The sequence below is a fragment of the Cyanistes caeruleus genome, chromosome 8 (genome assembly GCF_971803275.1).
Source record: "Cyanistes caeruleus chromosome 8, bCyaCae1.hap1.1, whole genome shotgun sequence".
Lineage (NCBI taxonomy): Eukaryota > Metazoa > Chordata > Aves > Passeriformes > Paridae > Cyanistes > Cyanistes caeruleus.
Window position 1 is genome coordinate 13321956 of NC_141708.1, and position 17963 is coordinate 13339918.

At 40.3% G+C, this 17963-nt stretch overlaps 1 protein-coding gene across 13 annotated transcripts in view; it reads left to right on the plus strand.

Annotated features, from left to right (window-relative positions):
* BTRC (beta-transducin repeat containing E3 ubiquitin protein ligase) overlaps positions 1-17963 on the plus strand; it is a 121281-nt gene that overhangs the window by 36151 nt on the left and 67167 nt on the right. For 11 of the 13 annotated variants that reach the window (XR_015290321.1, XR_015290322.1, XM_086901440.1 and 8 more), the window contains one exon: positions 12737-12814. The exons of the other annotated variants lie outside the window; for them this stretch is intronic. Coding sequence is in view for 9 of the 11 variants with exons in the window: in XM_086901440.1 (XP_086757566.1) it covers positions 12737-12814 (78 nt within the window). In the remaining 2 variants the exon portion in view is untranslated. The remainder of the gene's footprint in view (positions 1-12736; positions 12815-17963) is intronic. 13 annotated transcript variants of the gene reach the window in all.

Sequence of the window (17963 nt, forward strand, 5' to 3'; positions counted from 1 at the left end):
TGTCCTTGTTGCTTAAAATTCCTGTGACTGCAACTCCAGCAATACTGGCTGGTGAGGTGTTGGGGCTCTCTGGCTTGTCAGTGTTTTGACTGCTGTGGTTCATACCCTGTGTCCTGGTTAAGAGCTGAGATGTGATTAGATGACTAATTTGTGCTACCAGTATGACCATTATGAAGCAGATCGCAGGAGATACTATAGAAAAAAAATAGGCCCTGGTTTAAAGCTGAGTTTTCTTTTGCTGCTAATTATTGCTTTGAGGGTACTTTTGGAAATAAATTCCAATTGTTGTTTGCAGTAGCCTCCAGTGTTTTGGTTTTGAAAGATTCCTGTTTTGTATGTGTAGGGCAAGGTCTTGTACAGTCCACATTAGGATAAGGTGAAACTTGAAACATAATATTGCTGGAAGATGGTGGAGGTGGGACTGTGATCATAAACTCAGGACACAAACAGACATTTGAAGAGAATGAGGTCTTTACCTGAAAACAAAAAATGAGAAGTAATTGGAATTGCTTTGTGTAGTGCAGCTGTATGCAAGAGAATTGTGATAAGGACCACTGTGGTGGGATTTTCTGTGAGGGTTTGTTGAAAATGAGGAGTATGTGGCAGTGGCAGCTCCCACAGCTGTAATATCTCACTTTGCAGGGTTGCAAAAGCAAAAAAAACTCCACAACTCCACAGCACATTCTTTTTTTTTGTCTGAGTTGATCTGTCACTTAAATTGTTAAAATACAACATTCTACTTTTGGCTATGCCATATATGTGTGTGGGAGAGTGAATATACAGAGAATGCCCTTTCTATCCACTTTTTCAGAGTCACTTGTACATAAGTATGATGCCTTTTAAAAGTCTGGAATTTTTGGTGTTGGGTGTCTTTGTTATGTTCTGGGACTGTAACAATGAAACATATTTCAGGCAAAAAAATTACCTATTTAAAATGAAGAAATGTGGTCGTTTCAACATATAGATCTGATTTTAAAGCAGATGAGGTAAAAGCATTGGCACTCTAATTTGGAAGGACTTAATTCAGTTGCTTAGAAGAAGTATCAGGTTTTCCATCTATGGATTGTTGGCATGTACTAATAGACTGTTATTCATCTGTCTCTGTTTTCTTTAAATTGTTTTTGAGCCTCTGTGTGTTGTCCTCCTCTGCTTACATGTATCCCATGTGGCAAGAGGGAGTTTTGTATAATCACCCTGCTTTAATCAATAGAATAATTGATAAACCAGATAAGATTTAAACTGATTACCTCCCCGAGTAGAACTCCCTGAGGGCCTTGGACTCTCTTAATTTTGACATGTATGTTGTGTACCCCGTGGATGAAGTGCAGTTTGAATTATCTGTTTTTATTTGCTTAATGATGGGGAGGGTGTTAAAGTCAAATGTTTAATTAACCCAGCAATGGGCTGCGCTGTCACTTACACACACATCCAGCTGATTGAGATATCTCACCGAGAATACTGAATAGGAATGATAATGTGGCACTGAGACGGAAGATTGCTTTTTCAATCCATTTGCTGGGTCACTGCTTTGAATGTCTTACTGGATGAAAGGCATTCAGCCTGGAAAAAAAAATTCAGCATTTAAGTACATTTTGTTTTCCTGGCCCCTTTCCACCAAGAAGTTAAATAAAACAGATATGCTGTAGGTTTAATAAGCCGTTCATGTTGTAGCAAAAAAGCTGCAACTACTGAAACTCAAATAGGTGGTGGTCTAGAGCTGTATAATTTCCTATAGGAACAAAGTGTTTGCCACCCCCAAGGTATATGAAGGTGAGAACCTATGTACATCTTTATCTTTCCTTCTTTGGTTGCTTGGCTACTCACCCAATTTGCCGGTTTCCAAAGCATGTCCAGCTCTTCTTTCTTACCCAGTTCAATGAAATTTAAAATAATACTTTGTAACTCCTTGTTGTAGTTTAAGAAAATGGTGTTTTAGAGTTGGAATTATTTTAGTAGGTAGTGGTGAGCTGTTAAATTTAAATGTTGCAGGAGGGGTTATTGTGTTGCCAAAATTTAAGTTTGAACTCGCCAAATCAGGAGAACCCCAGGGTTTGTTTCTTGGGTGGCAGCTGTTAAAAGGCTGCAGTGTTACTAGCCAGACATTATAATGTGCAGTGCCTAATCTGTAACCTTTGATTCTTTTATTTTAAGGTTATAATTTATTTTTTTCTTAATGCGATTGAACAATCACACCTGTTTTCATATCAGCAATGAGGTTTTTCAACAGCACTGTATGGAGATAAGCACACCATGTATTGGAAGCTAACTAAATTTGCCTCCTAGTCCAGTGGTGTGATTGATGCTTCTTGTAATAAATGTAGCTTTGGAAGCTGGAAAAGGCACTGAAGCCTGACTGTATGGACTAATTATTACTGTGAGGCACATTGGGGAGGTGGAGCTGTGTCATCTGAACTGCTCCATGGTGACTGTGTAGGTACTTTGAACCTGTTCCAGATTGAGAACCAAGTAGCTTTGGCTACAGGGTCACCTGGTTCACACTGTCTAAGACAAAAATCTGGGTGCCTCCACATTTGGTGGTGGAGACAGTGCTGTGAATTCCCATCAGTCTGACACTGCAGTGAGACCACTGAATAGCCACTTAACAAGTGAGCTGCTTCAGGGAAGAAACTGCCTAAAAAGTTAACAAATTTTGTTCCCCTTTGCTGTCATTTTTACTTTGGACAGACAACTTGTGCTTCATGCCTTGGTTTTGTATCTCATTTTCCCCGTTCATGCAATAAAAAATAGGAAGAAACAACTAATAAAGCATAAAACAGTACAGCAAGATGAGGATGATGTGGTTGATTTAGGTGCTTGGGAGTGAGAATACCACAGGCTGTGAGGAAGGGGTGTGATGTCAAATGGATGTATTTTGTCTGTTTGACAGGAACACTCAGAATGAGAGGTTTTGGAAAACGGAAAACGAAAATTATTATAATAAGTGTAGCTGATGACCAGGAATGAGAGGGGAAGGGGTTTTGTAGTCAGTCCAGTGAGACAGCATTGGTTCTTTGAGAGAAGTAGTTAAAAAAGTTAGAAAATAATGTTTGAAGAAGGATGATGCCTATTTAATTTCAAAGTTACAAGGTGCTTATATAGTTTGAGTTGAAAGATATCAATATAACCTGATACATCTATATAACCTGGTATCAATATGACCTAAATCGTGACTTTTTATATACCTATATAACATGATACCAATATGACCTGAATCATAGCTTCTTATACCTATATAACCTGAATCCTAACTTTCATACCAATATAACCTGATATAAATAACTTTTTATAGAATGTAATGACTAGTATATGGTTAACTAGTTGCTTAATATGAATAGACAAAAAAAAAAAAGAAGAAAAAAACTTGCCAAGAGGATAGCTTTAGAGATAGATAAGTATAGTACTAGTGAAAGATTGGCAAGTACAAAGCAAATTGGCTGCAAAACAAACAGTTGAGACCAGTCAGACAAAGGAACACAGTAACTGGCATGCTCTGAAGACAAAGTTGAGCAGTTCAGATGCAAAGAAGACTTTGGAAGCCTTCATCAAAGCCCCCCAGTAATGCCCAAATTGGGGAGGTGCAATCACAGTGCAAAAGAACTATCTAATAACCAAGAGATCATACTATGTAAATTAGTTCCTGTGTGTATGTGATGATGTTGTGGTGACATAGTGACACTGAGCAATACTTACTGTATAAATGTACCACAGCACTTGACAAGGGTCAGTGAGTTAGGTGGAGATACCCCCTCACCACCAGTGCTGGGAATAAACAAACACCTGCTCTATAGACATTGGTCTATGGGGGTTTATTTCCAGCCTGTCTTTTGGGCATCAAGGACATGAAATCTACAGCAAAACTAGACACTTTTACAACTGGTTTCTAAGAGCACTTGCAGCTCCTATGCAGATGAAGCTGTAATAAATATTGTACAAAGAAAGTTAAACTGTATCTGGAGAATTTTAATAAATAAAAAGTTTTTTAAAACACTCCCCGGATCCATTGGCTCTTGCTAACTCTTGTTAGTACTAGAAATATGTTTTTGACATGTATTTTGAATGTTGGTTTATATTCCAAGCTTGTAAAGGCTGACTTTGCGATTTCCCCGCCACCCTACATGTAGGGGAGAGAAATCAAGAGAACATCGTATTCCTGCATATAAAATTACTGATAAAAGCCTACAATTCATAAGCATGAGAGGGAAGAATGCTGTGAACTGTGAATAAGAGTGTATAATTTCAAACTTTAGTACTTTTACACTCTGGGATGAGTGTTGAAAATGAATTTTTGTGGAAGGAATGTAGCAAAATGAAAGCAACAAAGAAGTGAGAGCCAAGTCTGGATTGATTCAGTTCTTCTCTAAAAGGCTTCTGTTGCATGCAAAATCCTTCTTCCTGAAGTATGTGTGGCAAAATTCAGCAGTCTGGCAGAAAAATTTAACCCTATCTGAAACTGTTATAAAGGAATTTTAACATGAATTTAAAATAAGGGAGAAATTACTAATGTCCTGAAGAATAGGGAGGAATATTGTTTTGTTCAATGTGAGGAGCAGATGCTCAAGGGTCAGTAGGAAGAGGCAAACCAATGCACAGAGATATAATAAGATTCAGAATGAGCCCTGACACCAGTCTTACATAGGTGATCTGGTTGAATATTTGAAAGTATACCCATATTACGTGTATTGTAAGGTTAATTGAATGTTTTCAGCCATGTTTTTTTTGGGGAATGTGAGCTTTCTGTTCCTTAAAAAGATGTTGATGGCTTTGAACTACATAAAGTCTTTGAGTACAAGATGTACACTATAAAATCATGCATAGAAAGTGCTAGCTATAAAAACGTGTATACCTGTGAAGGTGCTGATCAATTTGTGCTATTTAGGAAAGAAAATTCTGAAACAGTCCCGGCTGTGAGGAAATGCAAATAATAAAATTCAACTAGAGGTCCTTGAGGCTTCTTAAGCTCTAACCTTGTTATGAGGAATGGGGAAGTTGAACTGCCTAATGCAGATGTCTGTGAGTTACAAAAATAACCAGATGTCCTGATTAGCAGAAGCAAATGTTCTTCCCTTAATTCACATGAAATTATATTCAAAGGCTCTCCGGATGTAATGTGTGTGTAAATAAGGCACCAACAAACATTGGAATAGAAAGGGCCATTGGCCAACTAGCTTGCAAGGCTTGAAAGCTTGAATATTAAAAACAAATTTGCCACTGCTGACTCTCTTAAATGCACAGAACAGAACTGTTAAGCAGGGTTGCTTCCTGCTTCCTGGAAAACATGGAAAGCCTGTTTTCATTAGCCATATTCTCTCTCTCTCTCTCTTTTTCTCTCTCTCTCTCCCTCCCTCTCTCCCTCCTCTTGAAAAATGTGGATGAAGTGAAGGTAGCTTTTTAAAATTCCCCTAAATGACTTGCTCCCAGCATCAGTATTTGAGGGGGAGGGGGTGGTGGTGATGGTAGTGAGTTTGGTTTTTTTAGCCAAACCAGATTTTTTAATTAGATTAGATTTAAATAAATTAGATTTTTAAACTAAATTTTTGCTGTTCAAAATGCATCTGTTCATCAGATCATTGATATTTGTGCTGGTTTTTGGTATTTTAATGTTGAACTGAATTTACTGTTCTTCCTGACTTCCCACACCATTAAATTACCTTTCATGGCCAACCAGTAATTACTAAGTTAAAGAATGTCATAAGAAGCTTCTCTTTATGTTGTGAAATTCTGTTACCAAGTCTTGTAGCTTTGAAAATTTATATTTTTCCAATTATTTATTTGAACGAAAAATAAAGAAAACCATGAAGGATCCATTGTACAGATGTGAAAACCAGAATCTTGTCCTGGTTGTTGAAATTTTTGTTATCATCAGCATTGTTAACATGGAGGCAGACCAAATTAGGGCTTGTGTGAACATGCATGTATGTGTCTGGTCAGTGGTGTAGTGTTGTACTTCCCATTTTCACTGCTGTCAGAGCTTCAGTTTTAAGAATTTAAGTTATAGTGGGCACCTGAGCTGCTTGGGCATGAATTTCAACTTGTAAATGTTCCAGGTGTGGTGAAGTCTCCATCATGGGACATTTATAAATGTATTGGAGGAAGAAAAAGGGGCATGATTCTGGGCAGCTAACAAGATAATAGATATAATAAACAGAATAGACATATGCATGCCAGTCTGTAAAGCAGGCACTGAACTAGAAGGCCTTTTTAGTTTATTCCCTTTCTTTTTCCATTATCAGTGCAAGGCAGGCTGCAGATTCTCTGCCCTCTCCTTCCATCATTCTCACGCTCAGCCAAAACCCCTTGCAAAAGTACCACTTAACTTTAAACATGTAAGAGCTGGGAAACTTGTCTGTGCCTTCATTCCAGGCTGAAGTCACCCCCTTGTGCCTACACATTGCAATTTATGGTGTTCTCTAAAAGGATCTAATCTTGGTGAATGTTCAGAGCAGCAAATGCCGAGGAGGAATGGGGCCTGATACTTATCTCTGCATTTTCATTGCTGTGGATCTCCCTGTGTGTTATAGCTGTCATTTTTGTTTTATCTACTGAACAGCAGAGAATTGCCTTCAAACTTGCAGCTTTCATACTTGTTCTTCTCAAAGAACATTACCAATCCTAAGGAGTGGTTTTATATATTGTAGTGACTAGCCAGATAAGTGTGAATTTGAATGTTTTGGGCCTCATGATAGGACAAAAAGGAGAAGCTATCCTTACATGTTTTTAGTGTATCTTAGACACTTATTTTTTTTAACAGTAATACTGCTTCAGGCTGACACTGGCTATGCCAGGATTCATCCTAGCACTGTTTGAAATGGCTGAGATATTTATAAACTGACAGACAGCATTTATAAAATGAGGATGCTGACAGTCCCTTAACGATAACAATGGGCTTGAACTCATCTATCACTTACAGAGGTTATTGGAAAGGGAACATAAGGCTTCTATGTGCCTCTGGTCTTAGACTGGCACTTATTTCCACTCATATCTCTCTCTTTTCGGTCTTCTCTGGCTGACATCGACATTAGGCAATTACAGCTAATTCCTCCATACCTTAACCTGGTAATGCTTTGTCCTGTTTTCTGCAAGACAACAAACTTCACAGCATCTTGGAGCAACACCCTCTTTCTCCCAGATTCCCCCCTCCTGAACAAGAGGAACATCCTGACTTCTGGCAGGCTGCTGGCTTGAATTGGGAGAGAAGAACAGTGTGCCCTGATTGACAGACTTAACCCGGGGCTGGGCAGGGGTTAAACAGGCCTTCTGCCTCCTTTTACTTTCATACAGCACCAGTCTGCAGACAGAATGCTGATGTACCTCTTTATTCAGTGGCTCCCTCTTGACTGAGAGAGTACCCTTCTGTCCTTGGCGAGGAGGACCAAGTGCAGCGCAGGGACACTTCCAGGAACATGAAAAAGGATGTCAGTTATTTTCAATTTCTGATAAAATGTTGTGTTCATTCAATGCACTTAGGAGCTTGAGGGTCAGGTCATAGCAACAGTTTGCACTGGAAAAGGAAAAATGCACTATTTCATCGGTGTGTGCTAAAGCATCTATTTTAATGTGGCAGCAAAAATACTGAGACAGCTATGTCTGGCATCCAGTTCGCCCTTGGAACATTTACTCTACTCTAACTGTTTGCACACTGTGTTCCCACCGTATTATTTGCTTAGAGACCTAAAATACCCAAGTAGATTTCCTACATGCAGTTGGATCTGCTGATACCACTAAAAGCACACCCTGCCCAGGCTTCTGTTCTCACTGATGTATACGCACGCAATGGCTGGAGCGAGACTTGATTGGCTTGAGGGGGTCTATTTATCAGGGAACTCGATTAAAATACAGACTGCACATGACATCAAATTTGTAATCATTTTTCCACAGCAAGCAAGCAAGCATTTTCTGTATTGGATGCAGGTGTTTAAAGCAATAGTGTGTTTTAAGGGCCAGTGCAGCACAAATTCTGGCCTTTGGGATAAAGACAAGTGTTTTGCCTGCATAAACAATATATTATTTTTTTCCCCTCCCCGAGGTCCACACACACCTAGTTTCCCTCAAGCTCATCATCTCTGTCAGGTTAATCAATAGGCACCGTATGGCAGAGGGTCAGTAATCAGTGTCATCGTGCCTTTAAATCGTGTTGAAAATTTGCTTAAAGCCTGGGCCAATTAACATCGAGATGATGAATGGATGGGTAGATGGGAAGAGCCTGGCGCTCAGGGGCTTTGTGAGAAGGAGATGCTCAGCTGTTGAGCAGCAGACACCAGCGAATAAAATCAGCCATTCATGTGAGCTCAGTCCACCCACTCTTAATGATAATGTCAATCTAGCAAAATATATACACATTGGAGTTGTCATGAGTTCATAAATCAAAGGAGTTTGTCAAAGGCATTCAGATTAACGAGGCAGCAGCAATAACAAGTCAAATTTGCATAGAGAATTGCCCGAATCTCAGTAAATTATGATCCTGTTTTTCATTTGATTATTTGCTAATGTCTCAAGAGGGAGAAGGATTATATTAGCATGCAAAATCTACTCCAGAAGTAGAAATCTGAGGTATAGCAGACCAGCACACGATGACAATTAATCAGTTTCTGCATACTAGCATAAACACGCAAGGCCCAGAAATGAACTCCTTTTTTATTATTATTTCTCCTTGCTACTGATCCAAATGGTTCAGCTTGACAGAGACTTTATATTGCTTTAACAGTGTTCTGAATTGTGCCTGCAGGCAAGACATAGTTATGCAGCTATAACCAACCTATCCATCTGCCAACCAGATTGGAATTCTCCTATCCAAGGCTTCCATTAACCCCCACTGACAGCTCCAAACAGGATTAAGAATTTGAAAGCATAAAAAATAGTTGTGCTCCTCACATAGACACACGCTTCTCCCCCACCCCCACCTCCACGCACTTGGAAAAAAGGCTGTGTCTGTACTCTTTTATAATTAGTGCAGGGCAGAACAGCATCAAAGAGAGCCTCCCCCAGTTGGCAGGGGTTTGATTTCCACCATGAGTGAGGCGGTACTAAAGGTAGCTCTGCCCAATTGGTAGTCCCTGGGAGTGCATTTCTCCATGTATTATATCTCATTCCCAGCAGTGTTTTGCTGGGGTTGTGTACACAAAATACTGCATGTCATCTCCTGTCAAATGCTTCAGTCTGGGGATTTTGTATGCATTGTAGCATGTTGTGTTTAGTGGTGGAGGAGGCTTCATGGGGAGAGTTAAATAGTAATAATTTTGTAGTGGTCTTTAAGACAACCTGCCATGGAGTTATATTCTCTTAATTACAGGCTGAAGTTTTAAATGCAAATCAGATTTAAAGGGATCTCATTATAGGCAGTAGCCATTTTAGCAAAAATGAGCTATGGAAGGCAGAGCCCCTTTGCAGGAATCTCCTGTTAGAGAGAAATTTTCAAGGTTACAAGAACTATGAGCTTGGGTTTCCTGACTTCTCAGTACTTCCCCTGTCATTGTGTGACCTTGGGCAAAAAAAAAAAGTAAAAAAAAATTTTCACTTGTCTGTAGAAAGAGGGGCTGCTTTGGAGACTTTAGCCTCTAATCTTCCCTTTATTTGTTTGAAAGAAGAGACCCTTGCATGCAAGCACAAACACTTTTAGCCAGCCCAGCTTTAGTCAAGAAGGCTTGCCTGTGGGAAGTAAAAATTTTCTTTGGTGGAAGGGAGTTTGTGCGGATTTTCAGCTTCCCATGTGTGCTACTTTTCTTTGCTTCTTTCTCCCTAACGAATTCCATCGTTTCCCTACTATGTATGAAGTACAGTTGCTGCAGATCTTTAATATTCCCAGTGAGTACACCCAACTTACCGTCTGGATACCAAATGCTTCTTTCCAGGTCTGTGCCCGGGATGTGCATTTCTGTAACCACGAGAGGGTGCTCAGAGCAGTTCCTCCCTTTGTCTGCCTCTCCTGTGGCCGAGAGCATCGCTGGAGTCCTGCTGAGACAAACCTTATTCTGACCTCACACGTGTTTATCCCTCCTCCCACCTTGTTCAGCAAGGAGAAATATATAGATGTACCGTTTCAGTCGATTACGTTATGCTCTTCCCTTGGCCATGTCTGTGTTGCCCTGTCAAGTGAAATTCACTTCCATGCAGCTACAGTTAGTCCTGAAATACACGGGGTCCTGTACCTTCACCTGGATTGATAGGTTTCCTTTTCCTGAGAAATGAGCGGGAGTTATAAACATCTGTGCTTTTTCTTAAGTGTAATGCTTTCCAGTCATTCTGTCTTCACCGAGCGTAACTTACTTGCCGACAAAAGTGCATGAGCAGCGCTCCTCTTTAATAGTCTGCTATCGGAGCTGCTGTGTTGGTGCTGTAGAATGGTGAGACGCCAAGCTGTGAACCACCATATGCACTTGGCAGTCTTTGTCTGGTCTTTGTTCAGCCAACCTCTTAGCCTTGCCACCTATAAAGATAATGAATGCAAAATGGTCCTCTGCTTGCTCTTAAAATTAGATGCTCAGCTTAAAGAAAAAACAGATAACTTGATGCTTTGCAGTAACTAGAAATTTCAAAATAAGGGCTAACAGTTCACCAGCAGTTCTTGCTTTTTGTTGTTTGTGTGAGGGAGGATCCTTAGTGGCTTTGAAAGATGAGAAGAATGCAAGATTTCACTGTCTAAGAGAGATTATTTGGAAGGGAAAATAATTCTGATACTTACTGTAGGGAAGGGGGTGGGTGTTGAAAATGAATCCAGAAGTACAAAACAACCCCTTTACCCTACAGCCACAACAAAATGTGTTCCTGGAAGTCTGTAGTAACTCACTTCAGGTTCTTATAGTTTTCACTCTTGACCTTTATTTTTTTTCCAAAGCACAAAAATTAAAATCCTAACTTCAATGAACCACTTACTAAACTAAATTTCATGAGCAGAAAAGAGCAGCTTTAATGTCTGACCTTCCTTTTCATATATATGCAATGATAGCTTGTGTGTTTTTATGATCACAGTTCTTTCAAAGCAGGATTTAATGTAATAACTTGGTCCTGACTGTGACCTCATACAGAAAGTTTAAAAAGCTGCCCTCTTACAGGGATTTATCAGCCCTGTTTAGGATTGATTTCCATCATAAAACCCTGGTTACAGCATCCCAAATGTCATGGTACCTTACAAGTTCTGTATCTTGTTTAAAAAAAAAAAAAAAAATTCAAAATCACTAGTTGGTCTGGAAGTCTCGATTTACTCCTGACCAGTTTATGACATCCCAAGTGGGGTTTTACTGTTGTATTCCTCTCCCTCCACCCCTTCTCAGCCATTTCTCAGCAAGCATCCTCTGTCCCTGCCCTGTCTGCTGGCTGTCCCTTCGCCCAGAGCAGCGAGCTCGCGCTGCCCCGCCGGTGCCGGATCACGCAGCACTGCAGTGGGCACACACTCTGCTCTGCTGAGGCTTCCTGCAGCTGCCGTGCTGCTGCTGGCCCTGTGCTGCCACTGCTCGCAGGGCCCTGCTCCTCCTCTGCCAACAGATGCCACTTCTGTCTCCTGAGGTGTTGGGCTGGAAGCTGTCTGTGAGTAGCCAGGCAGAGCCATGCTCAGTGAAGGACAGGTTATTTGGGGGACAGGTACAGTGCAAACTTGTGCTGTAATAGATGCAGTCCTCAGCTTGCCTGCAAGAAACTGGAAAACCACCCTTTTCCTGGCAGAGCTCTCCCTAGGCAGTTTTTCTGTATCTCTTTAAAACCTGTTTAGTTGCTCACTACTGAATGTGTGGGAATGTGGCCTAAGGCTATGAATACTGTGGTGATCAAAATGATTTTAGATGTGTGTGTGGGATTCCCCCAAAGCTGGCTGTCATTTCTCCCTGAGTGCCATAGCTGAACCTGTGCAAAGGAATACTGTCTTTCAGAGTAGCTGACTTTGGCAGTGAGGTCAGGATTCTCCCCACTGTATCCAGCAGTTTTTAACCAAACATTTGCAAGAGACTATTCATGCCCTTGGTTTGTCTTTAAACCAAGCAATATTTGGTTTTAATCATGACATTAGCAGGACAAAAGTTTCCTGGTTGTATTTTTTCCTCATGCTGGAAAAGCCCTTGTATTTCTTGTCTACCTTCTCTCCTCTTACTGATTTTTTTTGGAGGTGGCAGCTTGCATTTTGGAGAATCAGTCTTTCTAGAAACTGTACATGTATGTGGAGTCAGGGGGTAAGAGAGGAAAACATAGCTATATTATCATAGACTATGTACACAATATTTGGGGTCTTTTGGGAAGGATTTCCTGATGACATCTTTTACAAGAATTTGGCTCCACCATAATTTATCTATGATTTTGGGCAGCCAAGCAGACTGAGTGCAATTAATAATTGTTAGGCAGACTGAAAACATAGGGGCTCAGAGAACAGTTGCACACATTAACAATCTCTTGTTTTCAACAGGCTCCACTGTTTTAAAAGGTTATTCTGGGGTGTTCAGGAGCACCAGTGTTGCCATTCTGATTCAACCACCATTTCAGCTTTTCAAAGTGGCTGTTACTGGTAGTTTCAGAATAAATCCCTAAAGCACAGGCTTCTTCAGTAGATAGATACCTGCACAGCGGTGCATTGTTGTGTTGAGGAGGAGAAATTCTTTCTCTGCAATAACAAGCTGTTTGGCATAAAAGTACAACTTAGCCTCCAGTATGTGTATATGTAAAATGCTACAGCCTGTGTAGCAGAAATATTCTGTTTCTTTTCTCCTCGCAGAATAATATTAGGGATAAGAACTGAATTAAAGCTTACTTTCTTTCACAGAATTCCTCTGAGAGAGAAGACTGTAATAATGATGAGCCCCCTAGGAAGATCATTCCTGAGAAGAATTCACTTAGACAGGTATGTGATCAGTCTCTTTAAAAATGTGATAAAACTTTCTAGCTATTTGAATCCTTAAATGTTTCTAGAAGCTGAAGTCTGGCTTATGTTCATGGAAATACTTTCTTTTCTTCTTTGAAGTCTGAGCAAGTTACATTGTACCCAGGAAAATCAGACACAGAGATTTAGCTTTCAGGGGAGTTTGATGACTCTGAAGAAATGTATGCTTCAGTATAGTTCAGTCAACTGTGACTAGCTTTACCTTTCTCCAGTTAGTGTTCATCAAGACCTCTTCAGCCTTTTCTTCTGTAATTGTTCCTGTCTTGTTTGTAGTATATTTTGCCTTGCCTCAGATCAAGACTCTCAAAAGGTTCTACAACAATTAAACTTCTTATTGTCCTTGAAGGTAAATTTTTTTGGAGATTATATCCAGGTTAATAACTTGAAAAAGGACCTATTCTTACTTCTTTTGCATTCATATACATTACTTAAGGGTAAAAAGGAGAAAGGATGGTCTAATAAAATAATATTTCTTTGTCCTTTATATATAGTAAAGCAGATTTTTTACCAATTCAAAATAATTCCTTTATTTAATCCCTGTGGCCAACAAAGGGAGTCTGGCACATGCTTTCTGAGATATTCAAGTTGGGTTTAGTGATTTCTGATCCAGTTTCACCTTGGTCTTTCTCCCCACTGCAACCTTCAGGCAGCAGAAGCAAAATGATGTCCATGCCTTAGCTGCCTGAGGTTGCTGCCTGGAGTATCAGAGTGAAACCATTGGTATTCACTTAAGTGAATACCCCAGGCCACACATTGCAGCAGCTGAGGAATTGTTATGTTTCCTTCTGCATCTCAGCCACAGGAGCATAAGTCTCAGGCAGAGGAATAAGATGGCACAGTCCTGCCCCACATCAGCTATTTCCTGGAGAAGTAGTGGGTCAGAACCATAGTTAAGGAAAAAGTATCTTTTTGATACAGTGCACTTGTGCTCAGAGTTGTTGGTTTTGCGTGGTTGGTTTGGGGATTTATTTTTTTTTTAATAATGGATTGTTTTAGGAGTGTTAAATTTTGTGGGAGGAGGTGTCATATGGAGGACTACATACATGTGACTAAGACAGGTCCATCTATCAGATTTAGTCCATAGGAGTCATTTAGACATAAGGCAATATGCTGGCCTAAGGTGAGGTCCCATTTATAGCTGAAAAGGATTACCTTGAAGAACTGATTAAATATGTTAGATGAAACTTAAACTGTTTCTGGCATTCAGCAAACAAGAGCTGGAGGAAGAGGACAAACCTACTAGGTCCCTACTGTGTATCCCCAGGATAGGAAACAAGGTCCCCAGCATGCCAGAAAATCTGGGGATTTTTATCTTACTTATATTATACATGGCAAGTCTTCAGGTTCTGCAAGAAGAGGTGTATGACTCTTCTCCAGAAGAAGATTCATAGTAAGAGGTGTTAATTAAAAAGGATAGTGAGTTACATATTTTGTGTGTCTCTTCATTACACTGAGTCCTTTCTCATGATTACTGATTGAGAAAGTAGATACCTACAAACTTTATTATGCAGATGAGAAAGGTACAGTTTCTTGAATTGGGTTTCCATTTTGTTATACTTCAATCTGTAAAAGTATTCTTAGTGTCACAAGAAAGCTGTCTTTTCCCTCAAGCCCACAATTCATCATAAATCAAGGAATACAACATAAACCAGGAGTACAACTAGAAGACCACTTGTAGTGTCCCAAGATTTCATATTGGAAAGAATTCAATGGACGTAGTTTACATTGAAGATGGTTAGCTGTGTTGCAAAGTATTGCTGAGACATTGTATCAGTCTCCATCTTTGTGTCCAGTCCTTACAGTGACAGATGCAGGACAAAATCCTTGGGTCTTCTATTGCTATTTGGAGCCTTTGTGTTGAGAACAGTCTTTGTAAATAAATTCAAGATGTAGTCTTAATCTTAAAGCAGGTGCCCTCTTGTCTAGATTGTAGGAGGTGGTTGTCCATGATTTTTTGCCTGTTATGGAGGGAATTCTTGTTCTTTACATAGACATAAAGCTGTCTGAGCATTTTGAAAGCTAAGATTGCTCCTTGTCTCTATTAGCCATAATGGACAGGAGCAGTGGGGAGTTTTCTGGCTCTTGTTCCAGAAGTCAGACACATATTTAGCCATGTGCCTAAATACTCACAGTCAATGCGTAATACTTAGGGGAAAGATCTGGATCTCCTATAGAGGCAGAGTGACTGCTATGTCTTACATATTTCCATACTTTTTAGAACCAGAAGAATGTGACCCACAAATGCTGTCAAAGCAGTAATGCTCAAAAAATGGCTTCCATTTTAGTGGAAAGATGCTAACCTGGTAGATATTGTGTGAACAGTTTCATATTTTCTGTTTCTCCTGTAAGAATCCTTCAATATTTCATTATTGGGGAACATGGACCGACATGAACAGAGAAATTGAATGTATGTGGGTAGAAGAGCAGTCTGTTTATTTAAATGGTCTTTCCAGTGAATGTATCCTCATATTTAGTACTTTTTGATTGGTCTTAGAAAATTAATGAGATGCATCAGACCACTTCAGGGTAAGTACTATGTCTTGACCTGTTCAGCTGCTAACAAGTTTAAGTAAAGGTGCATTTACTTTTCTTGCCTTGTTTGCAGTGCTGTTATGCAGCCTTACCCATAATGTTTACCCAGGTGGGTGTGTGGATCAGACATACCAGAAGGTAGAGGCATTGAGGAGGTGTAATACTTACACATCTGAAATTGTGTGCAGGGGCTGAAGACACCCGTTGCTCAGTGCTGTGGAACTCTTTAGTAAGAGAAATATAATTTTGCTGTTGATTAAAATGGTTTATGGAGAAGGGTGTCTTCAGAAGTCTCAACAAGTGGGGCTGTCCTTGAATTGCTGGAAGTAGAAGGCACAGCCACTGTTGGGTGCATGTGGGGGCAGCAAGGCAGAAGAGACATGGAGATTAGCACTGGGAAACAGAAAAGGCAATGAACTTGACGCTGTTAGCTGGAAAAGTGAAAAGATCTAAGCTGTGATGGACTCTGAAATATGGATGCAGACATTCAGTTTTTGTTGAGTGCTTGATCTGACAAAATTAAATTTTGAAGGGATAAACTGAAAATCATAGTATGAAAACAGATCAGAAAAAAACAATGACAAGTGGCAAAAGTTTTTGGCAACTTTATTTAAGCTAACAAACGAATTTTCACACTGCAAAGTTATAAATTAATTTTAATAGGCTGATCCAGATGGTCCATTTGGAAAATGGATAGCTTGATCTGTTGAAAATTAAACTAAATTTATCTCTCTCATACTTCAAACTGAAGTAAGCGTGAGAAGAGTGCCCATTAAGTCCAGCTCATACAGATGGACCGGCAGGTCACACATGGGACTAATCTGATTCATTTTAAAAATAAATGCATGAGTTATTGAATCAGGTTCCTGTTTCAAACCCTGCATGTGAGCGTGTGTGTGTGTGTGCTGCCCTTTCAAAGGGACTCGCAAATGCTTCAGTGCATTTTTAACCTGTGTGTTTCCATTTTAATTCAACTTCCTTGCCAAAAAACATAATTAGTTTTCAGTGCCTATCATTTAGTGTTAGACCCAAACACTAGATTGATTAGGTCAGCCATTTGTTATTTTAAGGGCTATGTCTCCATCCTTCATTTATGAAGAACATGAGCTCAATAGTCTTGGGGAGAGAGCCAGCCTTTAGAAACTGGGAAGGGGAAACTCTCTGGGGGCCCCTCCAGCCTTTTAGCTTCTGGGTGTTTTTAACAGAGCCATGAATGCAGATTTGTAAATTTATTGCAGTGCCATCTGGTTTTTTTGCAGGAACCGTATTATTGTTGGCTCGTATCTGTCTATTGTGGTGGTCACTCCCCGGGAGCTTGCCCTCATAGTCCTAAGGAAAGTGATGAATAGTGGGGGTCAACATGAATAGGTCACAGGGCAGCTGTCCAGGGCTGCCCTGAACTTGATTACCCCGCTGGTTTTTAAAGAAGACGGGCACAATACTGGTTGTTTAAAACCCTCCCTCCCTTCTCTTCAGTGCAGCAATAATGAAGTGCCTTTTGCTGCTGTGGTTCATCTGTGGGCGAAGGTGCCTTGTGGGGAAAAGCTGGCAGCAGCAAGGCTGCCACAGTGTACCTCCTGCAAACCTCACATTGGACTCTGCTGTCTTTCTGCAAGCTTCCAGATGGAAGTCCGGGGGAAAAAAATCCCTGTCTGTTACCCCATTCAGACAAGCCCCTTAGCATTTTCAAGAGTTCTTCCTCTTACAGTTTTGGCACGGAATATTACCTCAATTCACTCCTACAGATTTGAGATAATTTTCTAAAATTACATGTAGCACCTAAAACATGCTCTGGGCACTATTTCAAAGTTAAAATAGGCACAATGTGATTTTAAGAGTTTAAAGCCAGTACTCAAGAAAGCTGTGAGAAGCAGAAAGTGGCTGAAGAAGGTAGAGCAAAGGAAAAACAAGAAGTAGCAATTGTTAGTGGTTTACTTTTGGCTGGCAGCCTCATCCTGCTGCTTAGGGCTCTTCTCCAGGTGTACTGCTTCTCTGCAGAAGTGTTTCTGTCATGCAGAATTGAAGCCCTCGTTTCGACTGATGAGGAAAGTTGCATGGTATGGAGGAAGAGGGTCCTTCAGTTCCCTCCATCTCTTTGGGGAAGATGCTGCACTTTAGATTTGCCTTCTGGAGAGCTGGCTGAGGCAGGGCAGTCCTAGTCGATGAAGTTGTCCTGATTACCACAACACTTGGTAATAAGCAGTTGCTGATTGAAAAGCCCCCTGTAATTGCTAGAAGTACACCCTTAGTCTTACTTGTGAGATTATTCTTTCTTTTTAAGTTTTTTTTCTCATTATTCTCTAACAACAAAAAATAATTTCCATTCTTTTGTGACACTTAGTGCGTGTTAAAAAGCTAGCCAATGCGGGTTGTGCTGGAGTCTAAGTTACAATGGGAATGCTGCCTTGTGGCAGAAAGGCCACTGGGCTCTTTCAGCATTAGTGCTAATAGGAATCTGTCACCCCACCACATTGCTGCATTCCTCTGTAATTGAGTAAATTGCAAGTGTTGTCTGCTCCCCCTGCCCTTTGTGTCCATGTCCACTTACCATCCGAAGAACGTGGGCAGTGATAAATAA